At 39.9% G+C, this 25,967-nt stretch overlaps 2 protein-coding genes across 3 annotated transcripts; both read right to left on the minus strand.

Annotated features, from left to right (window-relative positions):
• Positions 1 to 134: 134 nt before the first annotated feature.
• On the minus strand, positions 135 to 15,040 carry pnpt1 (polyribonucleotide nucleotidyltransferase 1). Of its 2 annotated transcripts, XR_013934468.1 has the most exons (29): positions 14,824 to 15,040; positions 13,707 to 13,767; positions 12,716 to 12,790; positions 11,747 to 11,852; positions 11,239 to 11,288; positions 11,004 to 11,067; positions 10,865 to 10,912; positions 10,585 to 10,698; positions 10,271 to 10,457; positions 9,757 to 9,808; positions 8,625 to 8,682; positions 8,120 to 8,216; positions 7,833 to 7,935; positions 6,821 to 6,891; positions 6,469 to 6,505; positions 6,275 to 6,341; positions 6,055 to 6,144; positions 5,772 to 5,825; positions 5,408 to 5,517; positions 5,151 to 5,222; positions 4,938 to 5,001; positions 4,545 to 4,628; positions 4,220 to 4,303; positions 3,924 to 4,030; positions 3,628 to 3,683; positions 3,161 to 3,239; positions 2,644 to 2,691; positions 1,779 to 2,519; positions 135 to 1,687 (listed from the first exon to the last, which is right to left on the minus strand). XR_013934468.1 is itself a non-coding variant. In XM_080450053.1 (28 exons), the coding sequence occupies exons 1-28, from the start codon at positions 14,937 to 14,939 to the stop codon at positions 2,364 to 2,366; spliced, it is 2,310 nt and encodes a 769-aa protein (XP_080306179.1). In that variant the 5' UTR covers positions 14,940 to 15,040; the 3' UTR covers positions 136 to 2,363. The 2 variants fall into 2 exon arrangements, 1 of the variants encoding a protein (XP_080306179.1); XM_080450053.1 differs by having other exon boundaries at positions 136 to 2,519.
• Positions 15,041 to 17,020: 1,980 nt separating this feature from the next.
• Positions 17,021 to 23,073, minus strand: myoz1a (myozenin 1a). Its single transcript, XM_080448739.1, has 6 exons — positions 22,879 to 23,073; positions 20,800 to 20,886; positions 20,011 to 20,186; positions 19,287 to 19,578; positions 18,279 to 18,429; positions 17,021 to 18,043 (listed from the first exon to the last, which is right to left on the minus strand). The coding sequence occupies exons 2-6, from the start codon at positions 20,882 to 20,884 to the stop codon at positions 17,809 to 17,811; spliced, it is 939 nt and encodes a 312-aa protein (XP_080304865.1). The 5' UTR covers positions 20,885 to 20,886; positions 22,879 to 23,073; the 3' UTR covers positions 17,021 to 17,808.
• Between the last annotated feature and the right edge of the window lie 2,894 nt (positions 23,074 to 25,967).

Genomic DNA, 25,967 nt, shown 5'->3' on the forward strand with positions numbered 1-25,967 from the left:
TTTTGTTGAGTTGTCAATATTTATTGCAAATTGCAACTGACCATTTAACGTTTACATTCCACGATAAAAAAAACTATTCTTTTGTTGACCAATAATGTATAATTATATTTATAAAATACTAGTATTTTATTCTTATTCTGACAGCTCAGAAGACATACCATGTACTACAGTAAAACAGTGGTTAGTGGTTATTAAAAGTGTTCACCTTGTTGTCTACACAGTATAATGTCACATTGTTATGGCATGATCATAAATGTATAATGTAAGACAAAAGCACAACTTATTTGACTTTGAAATATCCCTTTAATATAATTAACAACGTCAACATTGGGTGGATGGTGGACCATTGTCTAACAACAGCAATTTGGACATGTGGCCACTGGAGATCCTGTCAGGGGCCATTGTGGAGATGCACTGTCTCGCTTTTATGCCCATATACTGTAGGAGTTCCATGTTTAGCCATGCCCAAATGTGTGAGTCCAGGCCTATGACGTCATATTGATATTGACATCAGAGTACTCCATACATGGGATTTTCTTATTTATTTATGGTTTCCTATATTAAAATTGGGTTAAAGGAGTAGTTCACCCCAAAAATTACTTACTTTCAGCGGTGTCTCCGGTAATAGACTCAATTGACCTGCATTTGAGTCTCCCGGTCATCAAATTATTGGCTCAGGAATGCGACAAAAACAAAAAATCTCCATGAATTCAAGGCTTCATGGGGTGTGTAATTGATAGAAAATAAGCATTTATTTTGTGAACTACTCCTTTAAGGGAGGACCGGCGGCCGCGGGCGGACCTCTGACATCAAGCTCATGTCACCATGACTTGGCCATAACCATATAAAGAGTATGTTGTCTAACCTCAATGTGTCATCATGGCATCAGGTGCAAACAAATCAGTCAGCTCCATATACTGTATGCCCACAAAGGGGTCATGCCCATACAGTATATGAGATCTCCATATATGGACAAGGACTGACAGATACAGAAATCTCCATATATGGGCATGTCAGTCAGATCGGCGGTGCGACGAAAGTGTGAGGGCCGAGACTTTATTCAAAGTGTACACCTTAGTACCATTTAATGACTCACAGTCAAACAGGATGAACATATACAGTATATACAGCGGCCTGAACCTCTAGTTTAGCGCAACCGCCAATCCGACGACTTTCCACTCTGCATGTCACTTGGGGCCTACGCAATACGAACAGCTAGTTTGGAGTCGGTCGGTCTCCAATATATGTCCATATATGGACATAGTGGCCCGAACTCTAGATGTGAGGGCCCGATGCGGCCCGAACCTCTAGTCTAGTTATAATTAATATAACAATTTTTATAAAATTATGCTTTCTAACATAACATGCTAGAAAGCATCATCATTTTATAAAAAATAGTTATAGTAACTAGACATTGTTTAATATTTCATATCATATTATGCTATGAAATATTTAAAAATGTTGGGGCAGTCTAACCCAGTTGAAGCAAAGGGATGTTTATGTATGCAAATAAAATGTATTGGCTATGTGACATTTTCTCCTTTCAGATAAATGACTCAAATTACCTTTACATTGTGACAGAATTATGTAATAAATGCATTCATTCAACAGTCAACAGGGTGAATATTTTTTTATAGCCACTGTATTCTCAGGATGGTGAGTAGAGTACTGAGTAATAATTGAAGTGCTAGAGGGAGAGTCAATGAATGAGACACTCTTATTTACTCTTACTCTTATTACAGCAATATTCTCTCCAGTAACATCCCACAATATCTGACCATCACTCTCTCGCAAGGAAATCAATTAATACCAATTCAACCCTATTCATGCAACATGGACTTCATAAAACGGTACAATTTGCAGATCTAAATCTCTGTTGGACAAGTAGAATACTTAACAATGGAGGTTCTATGCTGCAGAATTGGAGTGCATATTTGCATATGGAATTATATCAATATAAAAAACATGGAAAAACTGAGGGGGGCATATTATTATGAGGGTACGATGTCCATGTAGAAATGGCCCCCATGGCAGGAGCTCTATAGTGAGAAAAAAAGGGAAGTCCCTTGCAATGTGAGAAATTGTTCATCCTATAATTGTGCTAAAAAAAATCTCAACATTGCATGTGTCTATCAGAAAGGTATCGGTTCTGATCATCTGTAGTTCCGTCCATAGCCACAAAGTCACAGAAAACACCAGCCTGTTCAAGACCAGTTCAGTCTGCAATGTGCTCTGAGCACTGTTGGATTTATTTGTAGTGCTGCTGTGCCAGGATTCAACCAGGACAGTTTCATGGCAGTGTCCGTCCATGTGAATGAAGGTTTAGCCATTGCCAGAATTTGGTTAAACACCTGTTTGTCACATCACAAAGAGCTGCTCGTTGCTTGGTTATTGGCTGTTCCCATGGTGATGCTCTGTTTCTCATTCAGTGTCTTGACGATAGTTGCTGCAGGAGACTGGAGTACCTTCCGCGAAAGCCTCATTCTGCCATCTGTTGGGTCTCGTCCAAAGTACTTGACCTGTCGGCAGTGGTCCAGGTAGAGAGAATTAGTTCACACAAAAAGAATGGGAAATAGGTGGTTAAATAGTGGAAGTCAAGAAGTTATACTTATTGGGCCATTTTTTAAGTGACTGATGACATACCTGTATTTGTTGTCCAACTTCTAAACCCAAAGCACTTGGATGTTTAATCTAAAAGAAGACAAAAGGCATAGGTTAAATAACTGCTATGCTCAGACCTCAACAACAGAAATGAATATTGTGAAATATATTGTGAAAAAACTAAACAAAAACAAACAGAATCTATTGCAAACTCACTAAAATAAACAAAGTGCTAAAGCAGAGTGTGATTTATTTACCTAGTTCATACGCCACACACACACACACACACACACACACACACACACACACACACACACACACACACACACACACACACACACACACACACACACACACACACACACACACACACACACACACACACACACACACACACACACACACACACACACACACACACACACACACACACACACCTAACATCCATCTAGTTTGTTTTGACCCATTTAGTTTGTTTTGACCCATTTATTATATGACAGGTGTTTTTGCCACATAGGCAATGCACCTAGCACTGTCACAGACACACAGATTTTCTAACCCGTTTGTTGTCCAACTGGGAGTTGTGGAGCAAGACAGCACTCATATTAGGATAGAGTTTCACCATCACACCAATGTCCCTAGAAGTAGAGGGGAGAGAGGAGCTGTTTAAATACAGTGTGATAACTGTGATGTCATTTGCAAAGATGATACTGAATAGGAAACTGTACTGTATCTCACTGCTGCAAACTTGAATCAACAATGGCTCTCATTTGTGGAAGTGAGAAAAACTAAATTGTGTAAATTGTAAGGAGGATTTACAGTACAGTACACATTTTTCAGTATTCATCAAACTTGTAGTATTTTTCATCAGGGCAAATCATTTTACACCTGGTTGAGTCCACACTTTGTGGATACATAAAATGTGTATAAATATATATTTTTTAAAAGCACACATTTTACAAATTACTGATCAGGGTTAGGGTTATGAGAGCTACACCACTGTACATAATGCAATGCTTAGTTTACCTTATTTCCATGATGGTGGCAGTGTAGACAGCACCAAACTCAAGCTGCTGATCTTGCTGCAAAAGAAACACACGCATGCACGCAAACATGTTCAGGTCAATAGACTGATGACCCATCAGAGGAACTGTTTTGTACAGCTATGTCTTTTCCAAGATAGAAGCAATGACAAGGTTTAGCTAGCCTTGTATACCACCAAGCCTCAACTCCAGGAGCTTTCTATTGTTGTTTTTAGTGTTAAACTAAGGCATTTATAATCAGCCAGGGGTCCCTGGCTTTTTGCTCCTGAGCAGACTCACATCATCTTTGCAGATCTCGTTGATAAATTCCTGAGCTTCATTCATGGCTCCTGGCGTTGGAGCAAAAACAGAGAAAGTTTCCTCGTCCACTTGGCTTATTGTAACGCCTGGACAATGAAACAAATATTTGTTATAATGTTACAGTGGCTATAAAATGTATTTTATATTGGCTTATTCTATCACCTGGAAAATCTGTTACAATTTTACAGCACTATAAAACATATTGGCTTATTTACATGCAATTTACATTAGCTTCAAAAGTACTGGCTGATTCCTAAATTAGTGCTGAGTGTTACCTGTTTCAGCTTGTAGTCTGCGGAGATTATAGCCCCCTGGGCCAACAAAGCGCGCTCTTCTGGAGACCGGCACCCGAACATTCTCTACAGAAAATATTAAAAGAGCCAAACACACCAGAACAGAATAAAAATACAATAGAAGGAATACAATCTTTCAATTTTTAACCGAGCAGGTTGGATTTTTGACAACATACTTTGGAAAAGGGGTGCTCAACAAGATGCCCTGGGTATGCACCTATTGGTTTGTCTCAACAAAACCATACAGTCGGAGCATATCATAGCACACAATGTAGCATGCATGCAAGCAAATACACATACGGCTTACCAACAAGAGGTCCATTTTCCTTCCGGTTAGCCCTGGGTTTGGTTATAGTTTTATTCATGATTCCTAGGATCTCCCTCTTTGCAACTGGAGCATGGTCAGTTTGATACAGATGACAATTAGGGACAAAAATTACATATGGTCATAGATTCAGCTGATAACACTAGCCGATAGTTTAGAAAAATACAAATAACTTCAGTTTCACCTGTGTGAAACTTAAACATTCTATAGCTAAATTATTTAAATTACACAACTTCATTTAATGCATAATTCAAATATATTAAAAGTGCACACATAATAAGAAAAATATCAATACTGATCAAATTCTAATATACCCTTCGATATAATGATTCACCTACCCTGACCGTTCAAAGTTTCACTGCCATTGGTGCTTACCTGTGGCCTGCTGGATTGCCTCCATGACTACTTTCAGAGGCAAGCCTGGAATCTTTACATCAGCCTAAAAAATCAACAAATCATACATAAAGATGGGCTTGCGGAATAGGAATAATGAATTCAAGTCTTGAATTTGGATTGTCTGAGAGCATAGTAATCACAACACACACACACACACACACACACACACACACACACACACACACAGAGTACCTGTAAGGCATTGATGCCTTTGCTTGTTCCTGACAATTTGAAGTCCATGTCTCCAAGGTAATCCTCTATTCCCTGTTTATAAAATACATAATCAACCAATATTCAGAAAACCTCAGAATGGAAGTTGGTTTCAGATTTTGGGGAAACTACTGCAACAAAGAGCTTAATTTGAATAATATATAACTTCAAAAATGAATTAGTCTTTCTGCCATTTCAAAACATGTACATGGGCATGATCCCAGCCAAACCATGTGTACCAGAATGTCAGTGAGTAATCTGTAGTCTTGGATCTCAGAAGGTTTGTCTGGGTTGGGTTTAGAGATGAGGCCAATAGCTACACCTGCCACAGCAGATGATATGGGCACACCTGGAGACATACAATACAGCATTTTATCCACCAGAAGCTTTAGTTATGTATACCTCACTGCAATAGACTAGATTTAATGCAAAAACATAACTTTTATGCTTTGAATGATAACGTATAAGATATTAGTCAGTAGTTCAGTATAGAAAACTCAGCTGAGTGTAAAAATCTCTTAGAATTAAGCTAACACAGAGAGTTTCACTGTGTTCTCAGTACTGTATGTCATTACTTGTATCAGTGCATCATTGCCTCTATACCTGCATCCATCAGAGCCAAGCTGCCTCCACATGCTGAGGCCATCGACGAAGACCCTGAGGGGAAGACAAGAGGAAGAGATGGAGTAATGGCAGGATGTAAAGAAAGAAAAAAATAGCCATAGGTGTGTGTGTGTGTGTGTGTGTGTGGGAAGGGGTCAAAAGATAAGATGGAGAAAACGGATAATGGAAGAGAGAAAGAGGCAGAGTCGTATACTGTATGTAATCCCACAGGGACAGTTGGATTACACAGTTGGAAAACTCTGCTCTCATGTCTCCTACTCACCATTTGACTCCAACACCTCGGCAGTCACCCTGATAGTGAAAGGGAAGTCTTTTGGAATTACTGATCTCAGCGACTTCTCTGCCAGGGCCCCTGAGAAGAAGAACGAACAAATGCAAACACAAACAATATATCAAAGAGCCCAGGTGTTGTATAAATAATGTCTGAGTGGATATGAAACACAAACAGAAGAAAACGTTTAACAAGTTGAACAAACACAAACCATGTCCAAGCTCTCTCCTGTTAATTCCCCCCACCTTGCCTGTCTCATTGGTAGCATATGGAGGGAACTGAAATCAGCAGAATAAAGGGAAATTTCAGCTGATTTCATAATTTATGTTGGATCATACAGTAACTCACTTATTAAAAATAAGAAAATGTGACAGTGCATAAGAAAAACAGGGTTGTCCTACTCACTTCATAATGGAGCATGAAGTTCTTGTCTTTGATGCCACTGTAGAAGAAATAAAATAACAGGCATAGGTGACAGAATTTAAAAAGACCTTTTAATTGTTTCTCCAAGGTGTTATATGTCAGGGCTTGCTGTTCATAGAATAAATACAAGGATGTTTAGGTAATTAAAGTAAAGCACTGTATTTGAATTGTCTGATAATAACACTATCTGATATGTCCTTTTTAAGTAACCCCACCAAATCTGCTAATCCAAGCTGAATAAAATAACCCTTAGTAGTTAGTATTAGTCACCAACTCATTTTACAGCAAATTGGAAGACTTTTAATAGGATTTGAAGCATGTTGTATAACTTTACCTTAGAGCTGTGGTGATGATATCCGTTTTAATGCTGGATTCCAAAGAATCAAATGTTACACTGCACAGCACCTACACAACAAGAGAAGGTCAGGATTGATACGTTTTTTGTTCTTGGTGGAGGTTTGTCTGCATCCTTTGCTGTCCCTACACCCCTTTTCATGACAAGATTGTGATTCTGTATTGATAACTGCAAGGGCGTTGCTAGATCCTACGAGTAAATCTGATTAATTGTAATCAATATAGGTTAAAGGGGAGGTAACAGATTAGTGAGATGATTTTCTTTACACTGTAAATGATAGAGATAGAGTTACTAGTTAGTGGACATTTTAGCATTATATCAGAAAATTATATATGTTATACTATGTACTGTACAATATAATACCTATATTCATAAATATATAGAAAACCATATTTTAAAACGTTTGTGAAAGAGATTTAATCCTGCCATTTTGCCATTGTGAGAATCATTTGACTACCGGTACCTTTTAGGTATTAAATTAATTACAAATCATAAACAACATATTTACCAGATACAGATCATAAAATCATTTACTTCCATCTGCCCTCACCACTATAGAATAAAAAGCTTTCCACACAACAGACTACATTCTAGCACTGCCAGCGCCAGGCTCTGTTGACTCAGAACCGCAGTTGCACCACAAAAACCCTCTTTTCCCTACATTCAATATTTCATGCCAGTTGTCATCACCTTGGTTGATTTTCCTTAAGTTTATTGCTACATTAAGTGCAGTGATGTAACCATCACTCAGGGTTTCATGTGTCATGGCTGCACTCTACTGGTGAAAATAGATATGTATTTCTCAATTGTCCTCCAAACCCAGTATTGTATAGTGCAATAAATTATGCTATCAATCAAGACCAATATTTTAACAATGTGAATATACTCCAGTGTTTCATGTTCTCTTTAAGTTTCATGATCAGTGGAACTCTCATATTGTACATGTTTCTTGGGACTTGGGGGGTTCATCAAGCTTTGTACTTGCATGTACCTGTGTTTGTCCTCTCTGAAAGAGAGCTGAGCCATGGAGTGGCTTAAAGATGTCCACTTCACAGGAGATGTCCCTCAAAGAAGTCAGATCTCTCCCATCACACCTAACACATGCACGCACGCACATACCAGTACTTAAGCACATTTTCATGCCATTATGACTCGCTATCTTTCCATCAAGAGATGGATTATACATCCAACCACTTTCTGGCCATTGTTTGCACAGAGGTAAAGAACATCTAATGACTATCTGCTATCCACATTGGCTTGTACTAGCCTTGCCCTTACCTCCTGTACTCGTTGAGCACCAGATTTCGGAAGACTTCTTTGGACACTGTGTTGAAGGATTCAATGTACTCAAAGGGCTCTGCCTGAGGGAATCTCTCTGCACAGCACAAAGGAGATGCATGCCGATTAGATTATATGCTCTGGAACCTAGAAATCAAACACCTTGAACTACCAGCCTTGGCTGATTCCAACCACAGTTGAAGATGTGTTTGGAATTAGTGTAAACTAGAGGGCACTCTGGAGACATTTTCACACAACGTCACATTTTGACGGATACAGCCACAACATAACATTTGTTTGACAACTCTGCCTTGAAGGATACACTGCAACCGTTGAGAAACTAAATCTGACAGTTATCTTAATTTAGCAGAAAAGTTCTTACAGCTATATATCGTTTTATGAAATAGATTGACAACAATGAGGTGAATTCCACTAAAAGTTGATTTAATCTATTACAGAATTCTGAGTAGGAGCCATAGAGATTGTTTAATTAATACAACTTTACCTTTTAGGCTTTCGTCTGTTTCAAGTCGAATTTTGTTGATGGCATCATCTCTAGAAAGCTGACAAGAGGAGAGAGAAGTTAGTCATTTAAATCACAAATGTAACCATCAGACTAAATAACACAAAGAATCTCCCAACTCCCTATAAAGGCCACGCCCATTTCTGCCTGACATCATTTTCCGTTTGCCCTTTTTGGGCGGTGAAACCGCCCCTATAAGTGAGGTTTGGAAATCTGTACAATTATCTTGGGCAGTGAAACCGCCCCTATAAGTGAGGTTTGGAAATTTGTACAATTATCCTGCGCTGTGATTGGCCAATCACAATCTATTCAGGACTGTAATTGGCCAGTGTCACATGACACATGTGCATAGCCCTATATAAGAAACCATATCTTTAAAAAAAACCATAGCTTGGTTTTTTTTAAAGTTATGGTTTCGTCCATCATAAAGAGTGTTTCAATAAATGTATTTATCTTTTGTACATGATTGGTTGACTCCATTCAGTATTGTGATTAGCTAGCAAGACACCGCCCACTTCACACAGGGTGTGATTTTTTATTTGCAAAACACACTTTGCTACTACTCTTACTAAATTAGTAGCCATTTGATCAAGATGTATCTGTCAGATGTATCCGATTCCATTCAAATTGGCATTTGTGGCAATCATGAATGCAGCATCCGAATGCCGTGAAACTTTGAACAAACACTATGCCAAGAAAGAACTGCCACCCCAATTCTTTAAAATTTGCCTCATTTCCCTGGATTCCTCAGCTCATGATGCAACTCCCTATATAGGCCGTGCCCATTTGTGCCAGACTACATTGTCCGACATTTTGCCTTTTCTTCAAAAACACTTTGCTACTACTCCTACAAATGTTGTCCAAAACTCACACAAGTCGGTACACTATCTCTTGAGTCATTTGATCAAGATGTATCAGTCAGATCTTTCATATTTTGTTCCTAGTGGCTATGACGGACTTCCAACATTTTTCGGGCCTCGGGTATGCAACTCGGCCTGGCGAAGACCTGCACTCTTCTAGTTCTTACTTTTTCCAAAGGATATCACACAATGGCAAAAATATTCAACAAGTCGTGGTATAAGAGTTCCCTTTCAAATGCTCAAGAATTACTCACCTTGTCATGGGTGTAATTAGTAAAAACAGCATAGATCCTTTCAGAGGCTAACCTGTAAGATAAGAGAAAAGAAGAAAAAGTATTACTAGACAAAAAGGGCTAGTTTTGAGTTTTCTACCACTGAAAGCTGACCCTGGCTATTTTTTTAATATCTGAAAATAGAAACACTGTATACGTGCCCTGTCCCTTGATTAAGCTTACAAAGCAACGTAAGTAGTCTTGTGGCTGGTCCACTATCAGGTACTGGTGGTAAAAATCGAATGCATCTTAAATGAATCCTCTTAACCCTATAATTTAAACTATTTGGGAACATATTTTTGCTGTGACTTTAAGACAGTTTGATGGAACTGATTTAACCTACTCAGTAAATCTAGAAGTCTTGGGATGAAATAAAGTTTAACATTTAATCACCCACCACACCTAGTTTTCCCAAACTAACCCCACAACCCTTTCCACCATCCTGTGCCCCTGTCAACAGTACCAATAGTCTGTGTGGGTAAAACAACAGTCTTACTGGCGTGCTTGTTCCACCATGTCAGCCGGGGGGGAGAAGATCTTGACCGGGGTGCGCTTGGGGACTTTCTGCTCTCGTGCCAGCTGCTGGATGGCATGTATGATCTGCTGGGTATGTTTGACCCCCACCTTGACAGCATGGCAGAAGTCCTGCTGCAGGACATTTTCCCCTGAAGCTTCAATCATCACTGGCAGGACAGACATACAAAACCATTTTACTGGTGCCGTCTCAACATGCACAAAATGCACACTCCTGTCATATCCAGTCTCTGATCAAAAGGAAACAGAAGTAATTAGATCTGTGTTCTGACTCACCAACTTGACTACCGGGGGATCCAGCTACCACAAGGTTGAGAATGCTGGAAGTCATCTCTTTCCTTGTGGGGTTGACGAAAAACTCTCCATCTATTAGGCCCACACGCACCGCACCTGAACAACACACACACACACACAATTACTGTCCGGAGCAGGAAACGTATTAACTATGTATGGGGTGAATTTTCTACTATTTCACAGATACTCGACAGATGCTATGAAGACAACGTTGAACGTTGAGTTTTATAAATTATCAACAATATCTGACTCTGTTCCTCACCAATTGGTCCATTCCAGGGGATGTCAGAGAGGGCCAGAGCTGCAGAAGCTGTTAGGAAACAGAAGGTTAATTTTTGCATAAAAACAGCACAGTATACTACTATTACTTCAACGACATGGACAGCTGAGACTGGACTCACCTCCATTAATGGCCAAAACATCTGGATCATTGATGCCGTCCACAGCCAGCAGGTTACACAGAACCTGCAGTGTAGAAGAATAACAATACTGTGTTTCTGTCTCTGCATAAAGGCTGTGTGTCAATTGATCAAAATATGCATTCTCAAATGTAAATGGCTCCACACTTATTTAAAAGAGGGGACATCGAATCAGGAAAATGTACTACCAATTAAATATGGTTTCTCTAAAACTGACCTGGGTGTCATAGAAGTAACCCGCAGGGAAAAGAGGTCTTATTGCCCTATCTGAAAAAAGGAAAAAACAGAAACGATAGTTAAAGCATTCCAAACTATAAATGCATTTACACGCACACAACTTCCCTGATTACTGAAAACAATTAGGGCGTAATAGGTCTGTAAACAAGGCGTATAAATGGTAAGTTTGACCAACAAACTAGCCGTGTTAATCGGCTATCGGCTTACACATACTGTGATTAAGACCTTATCCTCATTAAGATAATTGGGATTAGTGGTACATGATCATTTACATAATCAGCACACTAACCTAGACAGGATAGGATTTAATTATTTCTGTGCACTTAATTGCACTCCATACTGCAAAGTCAGCTGGATTTGTGTTTAAAGCTACAAGTTGTGACTCTTTTACCTTGATATCTGCCATCAAATAATACATTTCAAATATTACCAGGCACGTATTAATTGTGATCAAGTGCTGGAGCTGTGGAGCCTGTTCATTATCATACCAATGAGTCTGCTGGTGAGGATCTCATTGTCGGTGGTGCCCATCTCTCGTCTCAGGTGGTTTGTGGGAATTCTGCCAGCAGCAGCTGCCTTCTGCCTGTAATCCACCTGTTATTCAGAGCAATTATCATCAGAGATAAGTTCCCTAAATGCACCACAGCACTAGGACTGCATAATATATCATTTATTCTTTTAATGAGTTTACAAACTTGTGCATTGGGCACATGACAAAGGGCTATAATACTGTCTGTATTAATGACATTATCACACGCCATGTAATCCATGCTATGTATGCATACAAATAGAATGATAAAGGGGCTGATTAGTAGCCAACCAGGTAGTGCAGCGGCCACCTAACAACATCCACGTTCAACTCCAGCTGGAGACCAGTGTTGCATTTCATCCGTCTCTAATGTGTTTGGTTTCCTTATCTTGTATCGCTACACTGTCCTGTCTAAATGAAGCAAACATGCTTAAGAAATAAATTTAAAAAATAATAAATACAATTTGAATGACATATTCTAATCAGATGACCACAAATAAACGGATATCACAAAACAACGAAATTAGTGATTTAGGTGAAAAAAGTGAACAGAAAGTAAATTTGATAGTGTACATGATTGGGGTACATCAGTTGTGGTAATAGTTCAGAAACAAGAGTTGTAAAAGGCAGGTACTGTATGACAATATCAAGCAAATTCTCATGAGGCATTCTTTACATATCATGCAGCCCTACTTAGCATTGACATCCTCAATCATACAAAAACATATTGCTTGTTTTGTTGTTTTTTCTCTTTTTTATTACACTTTTTAAGAGTTATTTTTCATAGTATGATGTTTTTATTCTTGATCTCTTTTGGTGCTGTAACTGTAATGTTTATCTAAAGAGAGAAATGATTGATATTGACAACACTCAGTCCATGATCTCATTCTGAAATGGAGGACAACATAATATTGCATGGTGAACGTACCACTAGAGGCATGAACTGGGTGGCAGATGGTCTGGTCTTGCTGACAGCGGTCACCATCACTGAGGTGTCACCCAGCTGCAGAGAGAAAGGGGAAGCAATCATATTTAATCTAACCAGAAAACAATCTTGTAGACTTAAGTGAAGTTCTGATTGGTCGGTTTGGGTCAACAGAGTAGACTAGTACTACACAAATACCGACTCAAATTATAACTACCATCAAAACAGCAATACTCCAACCAGAAACCAGAAATACCATGCATATCCTTATTGAAAATGCCATACAAACAGCAAATATTACACAATGCTTTAAAAACACACCTCTTCTTATTGTAGTTAAATATGAACATCCTGAATGTAAAGTCAAGATTCTTTAATAAATTAACCCTCGTTCAATTAGGAGGCAAAGTTACTACAGATGCTGTGTAAATATCCTGCATTCAAAGAATTCATTCAATGAGCCTGACCTCGTATTTATCACGTCAGAATTAATTTAGTACAAACACTTCAGTGTTACACAAGCGGATGTTTTTTGGTCAGTTTCTATTTTAATCATCATAGAGGTTGTAGGCCTATTATTATTACATAAAAATGAATTTGGCAACAACAAAATAGCATTGATGCTATAATGATGACTATAATGCTAATCATAAAGTATTTATGCAAGACAAAAACATCATATCAATGAACAAGAAGAGGAAATGGTGTTTGTGAATGTTTTTGTCAAGTGTAACGTTACCTAGTCTGAAGATTCTAATACATATTGACGAAGACAATGTTTCTGTAATTTTACTTTAATTCAATTTCCTTGAGCTTCCTAGGTAGTCGGGTGTGTTGTACAGGATCATGTTATATGTCTATTATTGTTATTGTCCTGTATTTTTTATTGCTGACAAAGCTGTGTAATAATATGTATGCCTCTTGGCCAGTTCACAGGTCTCAATGTGGTTTCATACTGGTTAAATAAATGTGAAATAAATGAAAGTAATTTTACCTGGACAACTGCAGCTCCATCTGCAAATCTGGCAAACTTCCCCATAGAGATCTCAAGTTTCCTAAAACAGAAAACGCCAACGGCCAATCACTCAAACTAAAAGTAAAACACATAGAAAATCATGGCTCCACTGAGTTTTTTGACAGAAAGTTGCTCATAACATGTCAACCGTGGATTTTTGGGGAACAAAGACTTGACACAGACAAAGAGATTAACCCAAGCTTTCCGTACAGCTGCAATATTGGGGAGTTTATCAACAAATATTGCGGCTAATCCACATCCACACAGCCCTTGTCAATCTTACAACAAAGCCTGAGCTACAGTACCCAGTAAAATACTCAGTGTTAATTATCCATTAAAAAAATATCCATTTGTAACACAGAGAGTGTACAAATGGAACCATTTAGAGGAGCTAAATCACCACTGAGGATTTTACTGTGTACAGCAGGGGTCTTCAACAGGGGGTCCTCAGAGTTATACAGGGGGGCCGTAAATCTTTCTGCAATAATAGGATATTTGAACCCTAGCATCCTTATTCTGAAGGGAACATTAGCCAAAAAATAGCAGATCTACAAGCACACAATGCTGCGAGGCGTTATGAGCTTGTAGATCACCTATTTTTGTCAGAGTGTAGAGGGAAAAAGGAACAAACTAAGTACAGAGTCAAAAGTCAAGTTTACTAAGTATTGAGGGTTTAAGTGGTTTAAATGTCTGAAATGTATACATGTTAACATGACTCTAAGCCAACAAACCAAAAAACATGAATTCACTCAACAATGAGTTGAGTGCTGTCAAACAAGTCTATGAAGCTATTCATGAAATCTATGAAAAAGTTAAATCTGCAACACTATTTTATACAACATGTAAGGGGGGGGGGGGTCCCTGCTTCATCTCTCTCTCAGCTAAGGGGTCCTAGGTCTGAAAAAGGTTGAAGACCCCTGGTGTACAGTATAGTGAAAGAAGCACGTTGACAGCAGGCAAAGAAACCCTGACAAGCAAAGCTCCTACGTCACTGGTTCTCAATGTGGGGTTCGGGGACCCCCAGGGGTCCTTGGGGGGGGTACCAGGGGGTCCCCGGCTAATTTGACCATGGAAGATGATAATAATGTCAACTCACTTTTCTCCCAAGTCCACCACGACTTTTCGCAGAGTTCCATGGCTGCTGTACACACTCTGGTGACATAAACGGACACCTAAACGGGCCAGCGACGGCCCGAGTCGCAGCAAATGCATAATATCTATTTAAAACAAAATACAAATGAAAAATATTCTTCTAGGGAACAGTTTGCCTTTAGATGGTATTGGTGCGCATGGCGGCTTCCATGACACTTCCAGTTCATCTGATGTCAAATGTACGGAAGTACAACCCAAGATAAAACTAGCAAGACCACCATCTCCGGTTTACTTCCTGTATCTATGTGAAGTAGGCGGACGCCTTTTTAGGAGACCGGAAGCAGGTTGGAGTCTGCGTTCTTTCTCTTTAACCCATTGATTCATTCCAGTGAGAGAGTGAACGTGAATGAACACAGCTTCTGCTGAACCATTCTTTAGCCTCATGGTCACTTAACAAAATATTCGACCCGATTGTCACAAGCCACGCAATATTCACAAGATTTATATACTGAAATAGTTTTTTTCAGAGAGACAAATCAGGAGAAAATCAACTTTATCATTGACCTTTCTCTGTCCCAGCCAATCTAGCACCAGTAAACATTGGACGTTTTTTCCATCAGACGTCGGCGCCCATTTAGGAGACCATTTGTAGGATTTGTGTACCATTTCACCTCTAGTGGCTCCAATTGGGATAGTGTATCTTCATAAATTAACCATCTTTGGTACAACGAAAAGCTGGTCCTCTGATTGGATGCGGATTGGATGACGCTTGTGTGCACCTTCAAAAAGTATCCCCACACATCGTCCTCACGATAGTTCCGCTTTATCCTAGTCTATTTATTTTAGTCTTCAAGCTTGTTACATGAAATGAATTAAAAACAAGAAAATACCTTATACACCACAACAGTAGCAAACCTGAAAAGCCATTAGATCCACTTTGCACGCTCTTTACGGTGATATGGGCACGCCGGCACCGCACGCTATCGCAGATGTATTTAATCAAGTCTGACTTTTACTTTTGTATCTATGATAGTCTTTAACGCCCGTACTTCTCTGCACATGTACAAAAAAATCATATTAAGTACCGAACCTGTAGCAGCCACGGATGTTAAATCGACCTTCGAAACCTGTGTGCACTGTATTGGTTCGTATTTTTCAATATATATGTGTTTTAATCCCGTCTGTGTTGGATTCTGTCGGAAGCTCCCTGCATTCCTCAATGGGTGGTAGTGGCGGGGCGCATCAGGTAAAAGCCGGTATTACACGCAATGTAAACAGGATGTAAACGTGGAAATAAAATGGCGTTCATGCACAGACGGGATTAAAACACTTCTTTATTTAAAAATAGTGATCAATGCAGTGCACAAAGATTCCGAATGCCGAGTTAACATCTGTGGCTACTGGGTAAGCACCTTATATTTTGTATTTGTACACACAAACACGGACTTTACGGGCGGAGGTCCAGTGACAATTGGGGGGTTAAGCCCAAGACAATTATAGATATGCAAAATGTCAAAAATCGATAAAATACATATACGATCGTCTTAATCCAAGGCTAGCACAATATGTGAAGCAAAATATTGGATATTGGATGGATCACTATCACCACAGCCTTCTCCTTATATGGCTCTGCTCTGACTATCACCATTGACTGCAACCAATAAAGCATACAGTAGATGATGATTCTGTTCACATCTTCATGTGTCAATGTTTATGTAAAGTTATGTAAACATTAATAATAATAATAATAATAATAATTATTATTATTATTATTATTATTATTATTATTATTATTATTATTAGTATTATTATTATCATTATTACACAGCTTCACCTGCTGACTAACAGGGCTCTGGTAGGCCTAACACAGATAGATATACTTTATGGAAATTATTATAGTTATTTGTTTAACACACATGCTCTGGTTGCAGTTAATGCCCTTCTATAAGAGGATGATGTCCTCAACTTTCTTTGACGTCATACAATACATTCTTTGTTACATTTTGTAACATGTAACGTATGTTGTAACATATAATTTATCGTGACACACACACACGCAAGCATGCACGCGCACACACGCACACGCACACGCACACACACACACACACACACACACACACACACACACACACACACACACACACACACACACACACAGGGAGTTCTACAGTCAGCCATATGATTAATTCTACAAGGAATACAACTATTTGAAATTGTTTATTGTGGAAGAACTGGGCGATACAGTGGACTAATGTACCAGTCAGTAGAGTTTCAGTTGAATTGAAAACATTGCCTGTCATTCTGCAACTGAGTAATTGGCACCAAAAGGTCATAATAGGCATCCTGAAGAGGGATGCACAGTCACAGTCAAAAGGGTGCAACGGTCACCAGGGTCAAAAGGCCTTGACAACAACAAAAAAGGCATTGATAAATAACAGTTGTGCGCTACAGAGTAAAAGCTATTAAGGAGCTGTCATCAAGACTGCATGCAGACAAAAAAAACGACACAGCCTAAATCTCTCATACTCATTTCTTTCTTTCCTTGACAAAATTCACAACTCCTAACCAAGGACAACAGTATTTGAACTTACGTAACAAAGAAACATGTTTTACCTCCATCTCACCTCATTAATATCTTATTTTCTTGCTTAACCAAACATTGGGGACAATTGGGGGGTTTGTTTCATGCACAGTCTGTCATCCACATTGATAGCTTTATCTCAGCAGCAGCCTATAGTTATCTGACTGAACTGTAAGCTCTTCTATTGTGTGTGTGTGTGTGTGTGTGTGTGTGTGTGTGTGTGTGTGTGTGTGTGTGTGTGTGTGTGTGTGTGTGTGTGTGTGTGTGTGTGTGTGTGTGTGTGTGTGTGTGTGTGTGTGTTTGCATAATATGATTGTGTGCATGTATCACAGCCTATACTTCGTCATAAGACCTGTTGCTCGCCAAAGGATTGAGTATGGCGCATAAATTAATCGTTATGTGCGGTCATCACAGCTCGTCGGTCTCTCCATCGAAGGGCACGCCGTCCGCCTCCATGTGGATGCTGCTGCTGTGCTCGTTGTTTCCCACCCAGCCAATAGGAGTGCGGTTGAAGGAAGGCCGACAGCGAACTTCGCTCTGGTACATCGTTGGCTCAGGCTCTACTTTGCTTGCCTCGATGTCTGGCAGCTGGAATTTCAGGAGCTGGTTGGCTTTCTCGTAGCCTCCAAAAGGCATGGCAGTCCTAACAGAGTAATGGACAGTAATAAACACTTTCAACCTGGAGTCCCTATTTTGAGCATGTCATTTTAGGCAATTTCTTTTATATCTAAACATTTCAAAACATTTCAAAAGTTTTTTAAATATTCATATTTTATTTATTTCAAATACTTTCAAAAAAGTTCAGAAATGGTGAAAATAGCAGATCTACAAGACTGTTTTTGTGTGACACTGTCATAAGACCAAGTGGAAGTAAATACCTGTTGAAACTTTTGAACTTGACCAGCTCCTCTTTAGCATCGGGGACACCCATTGCAGTTTTCAGAGTAGCTGTCAGAGCCTCATCACCCTTCATGGCCTTCTCCCAGGGAGACATGTACATCTTCACATGAATCTCCGTCCCTCCACCACCTGTGCATCATCCCATCAATGTTCATAATAATAAGCAGGAAGGAAGTCAATTCTATACAGACATACATCTATGGACCGAATAAATGGAAACTTCACCCTAACACAAACTTCACATACTACAATGTTGTTTCTGTAATATTTTATAGCTGAGTTTTAAGGCAAGACTGCAGTGATGATGACATCGAGACAAATCCTATAGCTTCTGCGTTGACAGTGAATAATGGACCCATTCGTAGGACACTATGGCAGACTAGTACACAGTAAAAATCCTCTTAATCTAACTCTGAGAGTGTAAAAATGTAACCAAATGTAAACAATGAGGATTTTACTGTGTACATGGTAATTTTACAGATTCAGAGCTGTAAGCCCTACTTTCAAATACATTTCATTTGGATGTCATACTGTATAACAATAATAATCTATGAGCCCATGAGATATTCAATGTCAACGGATCAACTCCAAAAAGTTTCATCTCATGACATTATAAAGTCAAATCTTGATGCTCTGAATGCCAGTTTAGGGAGACAGCTGCCTATGTTTGTAGATTAACTGTCCAATATCACTGGGACCTGGGCAATATCATGGCTTATAGAGCACAACAGAATAGAACCATTTCAAAGATGACAGTGGACAGGGTTGGAAATGGTCAGTTAAATCCAAGATTGATTACAGTTATTAGAGTGTATTTTCGGAGTGATCTCTCCATTCTCAAGCCTATTCAAATGCATGGTTGCTATATTTTGAATGAAATATGTGAGGCTTGATTGCAAGTTGACCAGACGACAGAACACTATGCCTCTTCTAACATGACTTGAAATTACACAGTACAGTTCCTGCCAAAGTAAACACTAACTGACCTTTAAGTGGAGTCCACTCATCGCCTCCAGCTCCAGTTCCAGCATGCCCACCAGGACCTCCGCTACCTGCTACACCACCTGCCCCACCTGCCCCTCCTGCCCCTCCTAGCCCTCCTGCCCCTCCTAGCCCTCCTGCCCCTCCGGCCAACCCAGCGCCTGCTCCTTTACTTCCAGGCTTTGGTGGGACCGCAGGAGCCCCTCCTCCAGCTCCACCATGTGTACCCAGCAGAAGGTGTCCCCCGACGTCCATCATCTCACCTCCAAGACTGGGCACAAACTTCTGGAAGTTCTCCTGAAACAAACAGTCATCAGAACAGGGGAACTGCTGTCCAGGTATGCCGGAGGGAAATACAGTGAGTAACACAATTTAACAGCACTTGATATTAAAGGTTAATTTACACACTATCCTTTTCTTTTGAAACATGAACGTCATGTTTTTCACATAATAACAATTACTATGCTTGATATTCTTTATGGTTTTGTGTCCAATTTGGAGACCCAAACACAGCTGTGTCAAACACATCAAATACACTGACATTGAAAAGATTGCACAAAAAGGACAATTAGTGATTCACTGGATTGGATCTGCAAGATTCCTACCACAATATAATTTCTCTTCAGACTCACTCACTGCATACATTTCTGGAACCCTGATATTGTTTTTCCATGGCTTTTGAGGAAGGGTTCTTTCATAAATATGATTTTCCTTCAAGTCAAGTCTTACCATAGACTCACTGCTGAAAAGGTCTGGGTTGTTCTCATAGATGAACTTCTCCACCCTGATTTGTCTCATCCTAAACATCTTTGAACCACGGTTCTTATCGAGGGACAGCTCTTCCAGCATGATGTCTTTGGGAGTCCTGACCTTGATTCCCAGGTCCAACTCCTCTGGCTCTTCTTCTAGGGAACAGGAAATTATTACATTTGTCTTACGCAATAATAAACAAAGGTTATTTGAAACAGTAATCAGATATCATGATATTACATGATATTACCACATTTCAATTCAAAGGACAGACATAAATATATAATTTTAATTTAGCTAGTGAACAAGCAGTGTATACAGTGAAGGTACATAACCATTATCCTGGTTGCCAGGTTATATTACAGGCAATTACTGTTACTTAAGATGCATGCTTCAGGATATTTCTTGTTTCCGGGAGGCTCTTCCTCAGACCTTTGAGCCTCCCGGCTCGAAACGTTACCACCAATAAAGAAAAAAAACCACGATGAGAGCAGCATTCTGTTATGCAAATTTTTTATTGTTATTTCATGTTGAGTTTTTGATCCAGCACCCAGCCCAACAGAACAGGATGTGCCTTTTGTCACCTTTTTCATTATTGTTTTTGACACCCACAGGCCACAGTGCATGCTCATTAACTTGTCTCTCTAGTTTACTTAAACACACAAATGATCTATTATGCTATTTTTACTTGTTTGCAGACATGTAGTTGTAGAATATTATTCTAATATTAGTACTCATGTGTTTAAGAGGTAAGTACCTAAGCCTTACCATCCTGACATATATGTGATAGGTCAGTAACGATTTTGTTGGGCTTTTTCCTCTTGTTTGGTGGTGCAGGTGTTCCCAGAGGCATCTCTAGAGAGAAGGAGAAAAATAGAATATTGTTGAAAAGTTGATAGTCGGCAGTGTTTGTGACCTGGATAGATAAAAACCACAAAAATAAATCCCACAGTTCATCCATGTTAATTTGAAAATGCACCCTAAAACAGTAATCACATTTGACTGCATACCTGCGTAACTTCAAACCTGCGTACCTTCAAACCTGTATTCTGGGATTCTATTATCCTAATCTAGAAAAAACATATGAGATGAGATTGTGACACCGTAACAATTCCCTGAGTTTTTGGCACTGCTTTGAAAAAAAAAAAAAAGTTCAAATGTTAAAATACGATCAAAAAGAGGTGATAACATGTATCTTCAGTTCATGCCAACTATTGAGTTAAGTATGAAGTTGTTGCCTCGAATTATTGAGTGAATGAAAACATTGGCATCTGGACAATTCTTTCTATTTCCATTCTATTTCTATTTCTAGTTTGTAATTCAACTTCACCAATTGGAAATTAATGTGTGATTGTTGAAACATTCTACCTTTCCACCAAAGTGTTACCCATCCAACATAACCACTTCCATCAACAAACCTTGAATTGCAACTACAGAACACAAACCTAGAGGGCCATGATCAGGCAGACAGCATCGCCCGCCCACCCCCCCCCCCCCCACCCCACTCCTGCTCATTTTTCAAGTTCAAGGCATATGTCAGTGCCCTCAGATTCCCCACATTCTCCAGCCAAACAGATGTCTGGGCTGACAGAAACATATAGCCCACACTATACACTTGAGTTTGGCTCTGAGACATCAGATACTGTACACACACTGAGTGCATGTAAACACAACAGCACAACACCATTCAACAACTTTAACATTCAGGCTTTTGAATCATAAATACAGTTGGGTATCATTCTGATCATTCTATGCTGACCACTGAACAGACTTTAAAAGTTTTGGATTCCTTCCTCCTTCAATGATGACTGTTAACTCGGGCAAGGTACCCCCAATGGTTCACGTCTACGTAACAGCTCACTGAACAACAACAAAATGGCTGTGGTGGGCAGCTACCTCAAGCATCTAACTGTATGAATTCAAAGCTTAAAGCTATGTATTGCAGAAAAAGACAGGTCATGGACCTGTCATGGGCAAAACACAAACCTATCTATAATGATTATAATAATGAATCTGCATGCCGATGTTTACTGGTTGAGGTTGGGGATCCTTACTTTACCTCACCTGTTTATATCACACTATCTACCCAAAGGACCATTAGAGCCTTCAGCTCGAAGGAGTACAGTATCTTAAAGGCCCTGTCAATTGGCAAAACATCACATCACATCTACTGACTGTAACTCAATCCACTGCAGCTATTTTTAAATGCCATTTTCAGCCAAGACATTTTAGCACCAGAGGCCTATCAGATGGGCTTGACACAACTCATAAGGACACAACGCACGCAGTTGACAAAAAATCGGTGGAATTTCTGAATCTCTCTCAAACCTTCAGTTAGGATTTGGGTTGGTTCATGTTAGAATGATGGTGCGTTTTCATCTTCCTAAAATAATCACAAGCTGCCCCCCCAGATTTCAAGCCAGGGTTTGGTAACTCCTTATAAAATCTTAGCTGCTCGGGGAGTGGTCAGCACATTCTCCCATTCCTCTGGTCATTTTAAGACTTACTGAGGAACTCTCAAAGGAGCAAAGGAGCTTCTAGCACTATTTTGCTGCACTGGTTGACAGCATCAAAAATACTTTATAGTCCACAAAATTAATAAATTAACAACTTGCTTCACTGAGTCATCAACTCTTTCAGATCCTCTTCCATAACTTGTAATTCCCAAGAGCAGTTGCACAGTTTTTACCAAGCAGATCACAATACTGTATGTTCAAAGGCTGTAACACATTATTACCTTTCCCCAATAACATTAGGCTGTAGCAGCCAGCCTTTTGGTTAGATTCCAAGCGGTATGATGGTTAGTAAAATAACTGAGACACACTGATGGGTTGCAGATCCACTCACCGGGTTTTTGGTGTAATCCTGGTGAGAGAAATGGTATAAATACCAAATACAGAATCGGAGACCTGAGGCTAAAGGTTTGTGATCTCGATCAAAGTATTACAAATCCCACGATGCCTCTGACCCTATGGCTGGACCCAGATCCCAGGGAGTGCAAAACTCACCCTTTGCTTGGATGGCAGATATTCCACAGGGTGGGGAGAGGGGGGGTGGGTAGGGGGTAACGGTGGGTGGGGGGAACGGCCACGGTGAGGGGAGGAGGGGGTGAGGTTTGGAGTTTGAGTCAGTGGCGGTGGTGGTGGTGGGGAGGGGGCAGTTAAGGCAGGGGAGAAATCTCTGTTGGCTAGCATAAAGTGCTGATGGGGATATTTAAGAGAGCAAAATTATTCTTGCAGATGGTTCAGAGGCCTATCTTTAGTAGCGGCGGACTGGGTAGAGTTGGAAGGGGAATCTCAGTCTCAGATAGCCTCAAAGGAGTCTGGGGAGTGTTTGAGGTACAGAAAGACAGAGGGTGGCGGGGGCGGTACTAGATTCTCACATTTTCAGATCCATTCTATAAGGACCCTTGCAACATGATGGACAAGGTCAAATGTAGGAATATTATAGGATATGGGCAGCTACCATTTAAGATACAAGTTTCTATTAGGGAGTGCTAGTAGTCACCTAGTTAGTGCATCAACTGTTAGCAACGTCTCCAGTTCAATTCAGGCCCGAGACCTGTGTTGTACACTTCCCTTTCTCTGCCCTAAGTTTCCTGTCTCTCTATTCAGCGAAGTGGATTTAGGTACGGGCCACAACCCTTCATTGGGGTTGTGGCCCATACCCAATTCCAACCATTCAGTTTTCTATCGTTCCTTTGCACGTGACGTCACCATGAGGGCGCCATGATTATAGTTTGTGACCTAGGCAGAGTATTGACAGGACGGTGTTCAGGTTACACGCAAGACATTGAAGACAGTTTCCAGGCCAAAGAGAAAGCTGGAGTAGTTCTAGTGGACGTCACAGCCACATATGACACCGTCTGGCACACTCCGCCTGAAGCTACTGAGGACAATGCCAAATCGGCATGTGCTGAACTTCATCATGGAGATGCTGTCAAACCACAGCTTTATGCTACATACCAGTGATGGCCAGCGAAGCAGGCTTAGAAGACTGAGAAACGGGATTCCACAGGGGTCTGTCCTCTCTCCGTTGATGTTTAACATCTATTGTACAGCTATGACCTTCTGGAAACAACATCCAGAAAACGCGGTTACGTGGATGACCTGGCCATAATGCTGCCGTCAAACAACATGGAAGGGGGTCTCAACATTTTTAGGGGTTGAAAAATGTCCACATTCTATGTATATTGTGATTTGCGGAAACCTATAGTGCCAACATTTTCTTTTTCTTTGGCGACCAGGCTGCACATTTCTTTATAAAAGAGCAGGTAGACCACCTCCAATCACCACAGTTTTGTTATTTATATAGTAACAGATTTAAAGCTGCAATCCATAATTATTTTGTGTATAAAACGTAATTCTGTCCATTCTGTACGGTAGAGTATGTTAATACAATATAACTTACCCAACTGGACTCCCCAGAAATCTTTCTCCTGTGGTTGGGTTGGACCACTATTGGTTGACAAGTGGCACTACCCTTAGGTCAAATTTCTGAACTCCAGTGAGTAAGCAGGCGTGCTCTATTTACTCAGTGGTGGAATTGTGTCAGCACTTTGCACCGAGACCCTTGTTTGAATCTCGGGTAGGACATGAAAGTTATAGATTGTAGCTTTGGTTTTTAAACAAATCTTTCAAAAAGAAAGAAAAAAATCTATCGCAAAAAAACAGACAGTCTAGGTTTTTAATATCGTTGCTGTCGGGCAGAAACCAGCTAACAAAATGTTCCCACTTTTGCATTTTTTTCCATAAATCAGTGCTATTGAACACCCTTTACGTCTGTGTGTTGATTAAAAAAATATTGAACCAATGAAAAGTATTAAAAAGCACTCCTGACAAAACCAGCTAACTCCATTGGACCCTCAGACTTTCTGCTAAACCAGCTAACTCCACCAAAGGGGGGTGGAGTTAGCTGGCTTTGCTGACTCCAGGCTCCACCCCCTTTTGACCGCCAACCTCATTGTGAGCTTGGAGTTGGAGGTCCATTTAGCTGTTCTTATCAATGATGAACAAAACCTCCTAACTCCACTTTTTGTTTTGTTTTAGTCATTTTCTGATTTTTCTTTTTTTGGAGATAGCTGGTTTCTGCCCGACAGCAGAGATATGATAATCAGATCATACATTGACACATTGACAGAATATTAGTCATGGCCTGGTGAAAAAATGCATTATAAGAGACTATAATTATTGTTACTGATTGAGCAGGACTCCTGGGCGGCCAATGCACGAGCCAGAAGCGGGTCTTCAATGCCACAGATAAGCCGGATCAAGTGCATGAGAAGATATTTCAGAAATGTTTTATTGACCAATAATTTTGTGAAAATGTCTTTGGAACACACTGATCATAATATTGGATACCTGAGACTTGGATTATATTGCACATGTATTTTGAGAATTTATTACAGATACAGTATGATTATCTTGTTGTTACAAAGATGCTGGAATGATGGCATGCATATTCCGTATTCCAGGCAACATAATTTGTGTTTTGGTGAACAGTAGCTACCATTGTAGTAACATTTGAACCATTGTCTATACAAACACAAGTATAGTAGTAATGAAGTTGCAACAAGGCCTAACCCTTTTAACCTCTTGAACCCTAGCATCCCTAATCTGGGGGGAACATTCGACGAAAACTCTACAAGCTCACATTTTGAGCTTGCAGATATTTTCAGCAAAGAGATTGAAGGGAAAAGTACAGAGCCAAGTAACCCTGGTTAACTCAGTAGTCTTACTAGTTCAAAAAACATCTTTAAGAGGTATGGCATCTCTGTTTTGATTACAGGTCTAAAGAAGCTTTGAATCTTCCCTTGAAATGTTCAGTCATCCCTGGCTAAGACACCCCAATACTTAGAAGGAGGTCAGCAAATGTCACCCCATCACAGGGATGTTCTGTTTGTGCGTTTTTCCATTAATCCTGTCAACAAAGCAATT

Source organism: Gymnoscopelus braueri (assembly GCF_963280865.1).
Source record: "Gymnoscopelus braueri genome assembly, chromosome: 14".
Lineage (NCBI taxonomy): Eukaryota > Metazoa > Chordata > Actinopteri > Myctophiformes > Myctophidae > Gymnoscopelus > Gymnoscopelus braueri.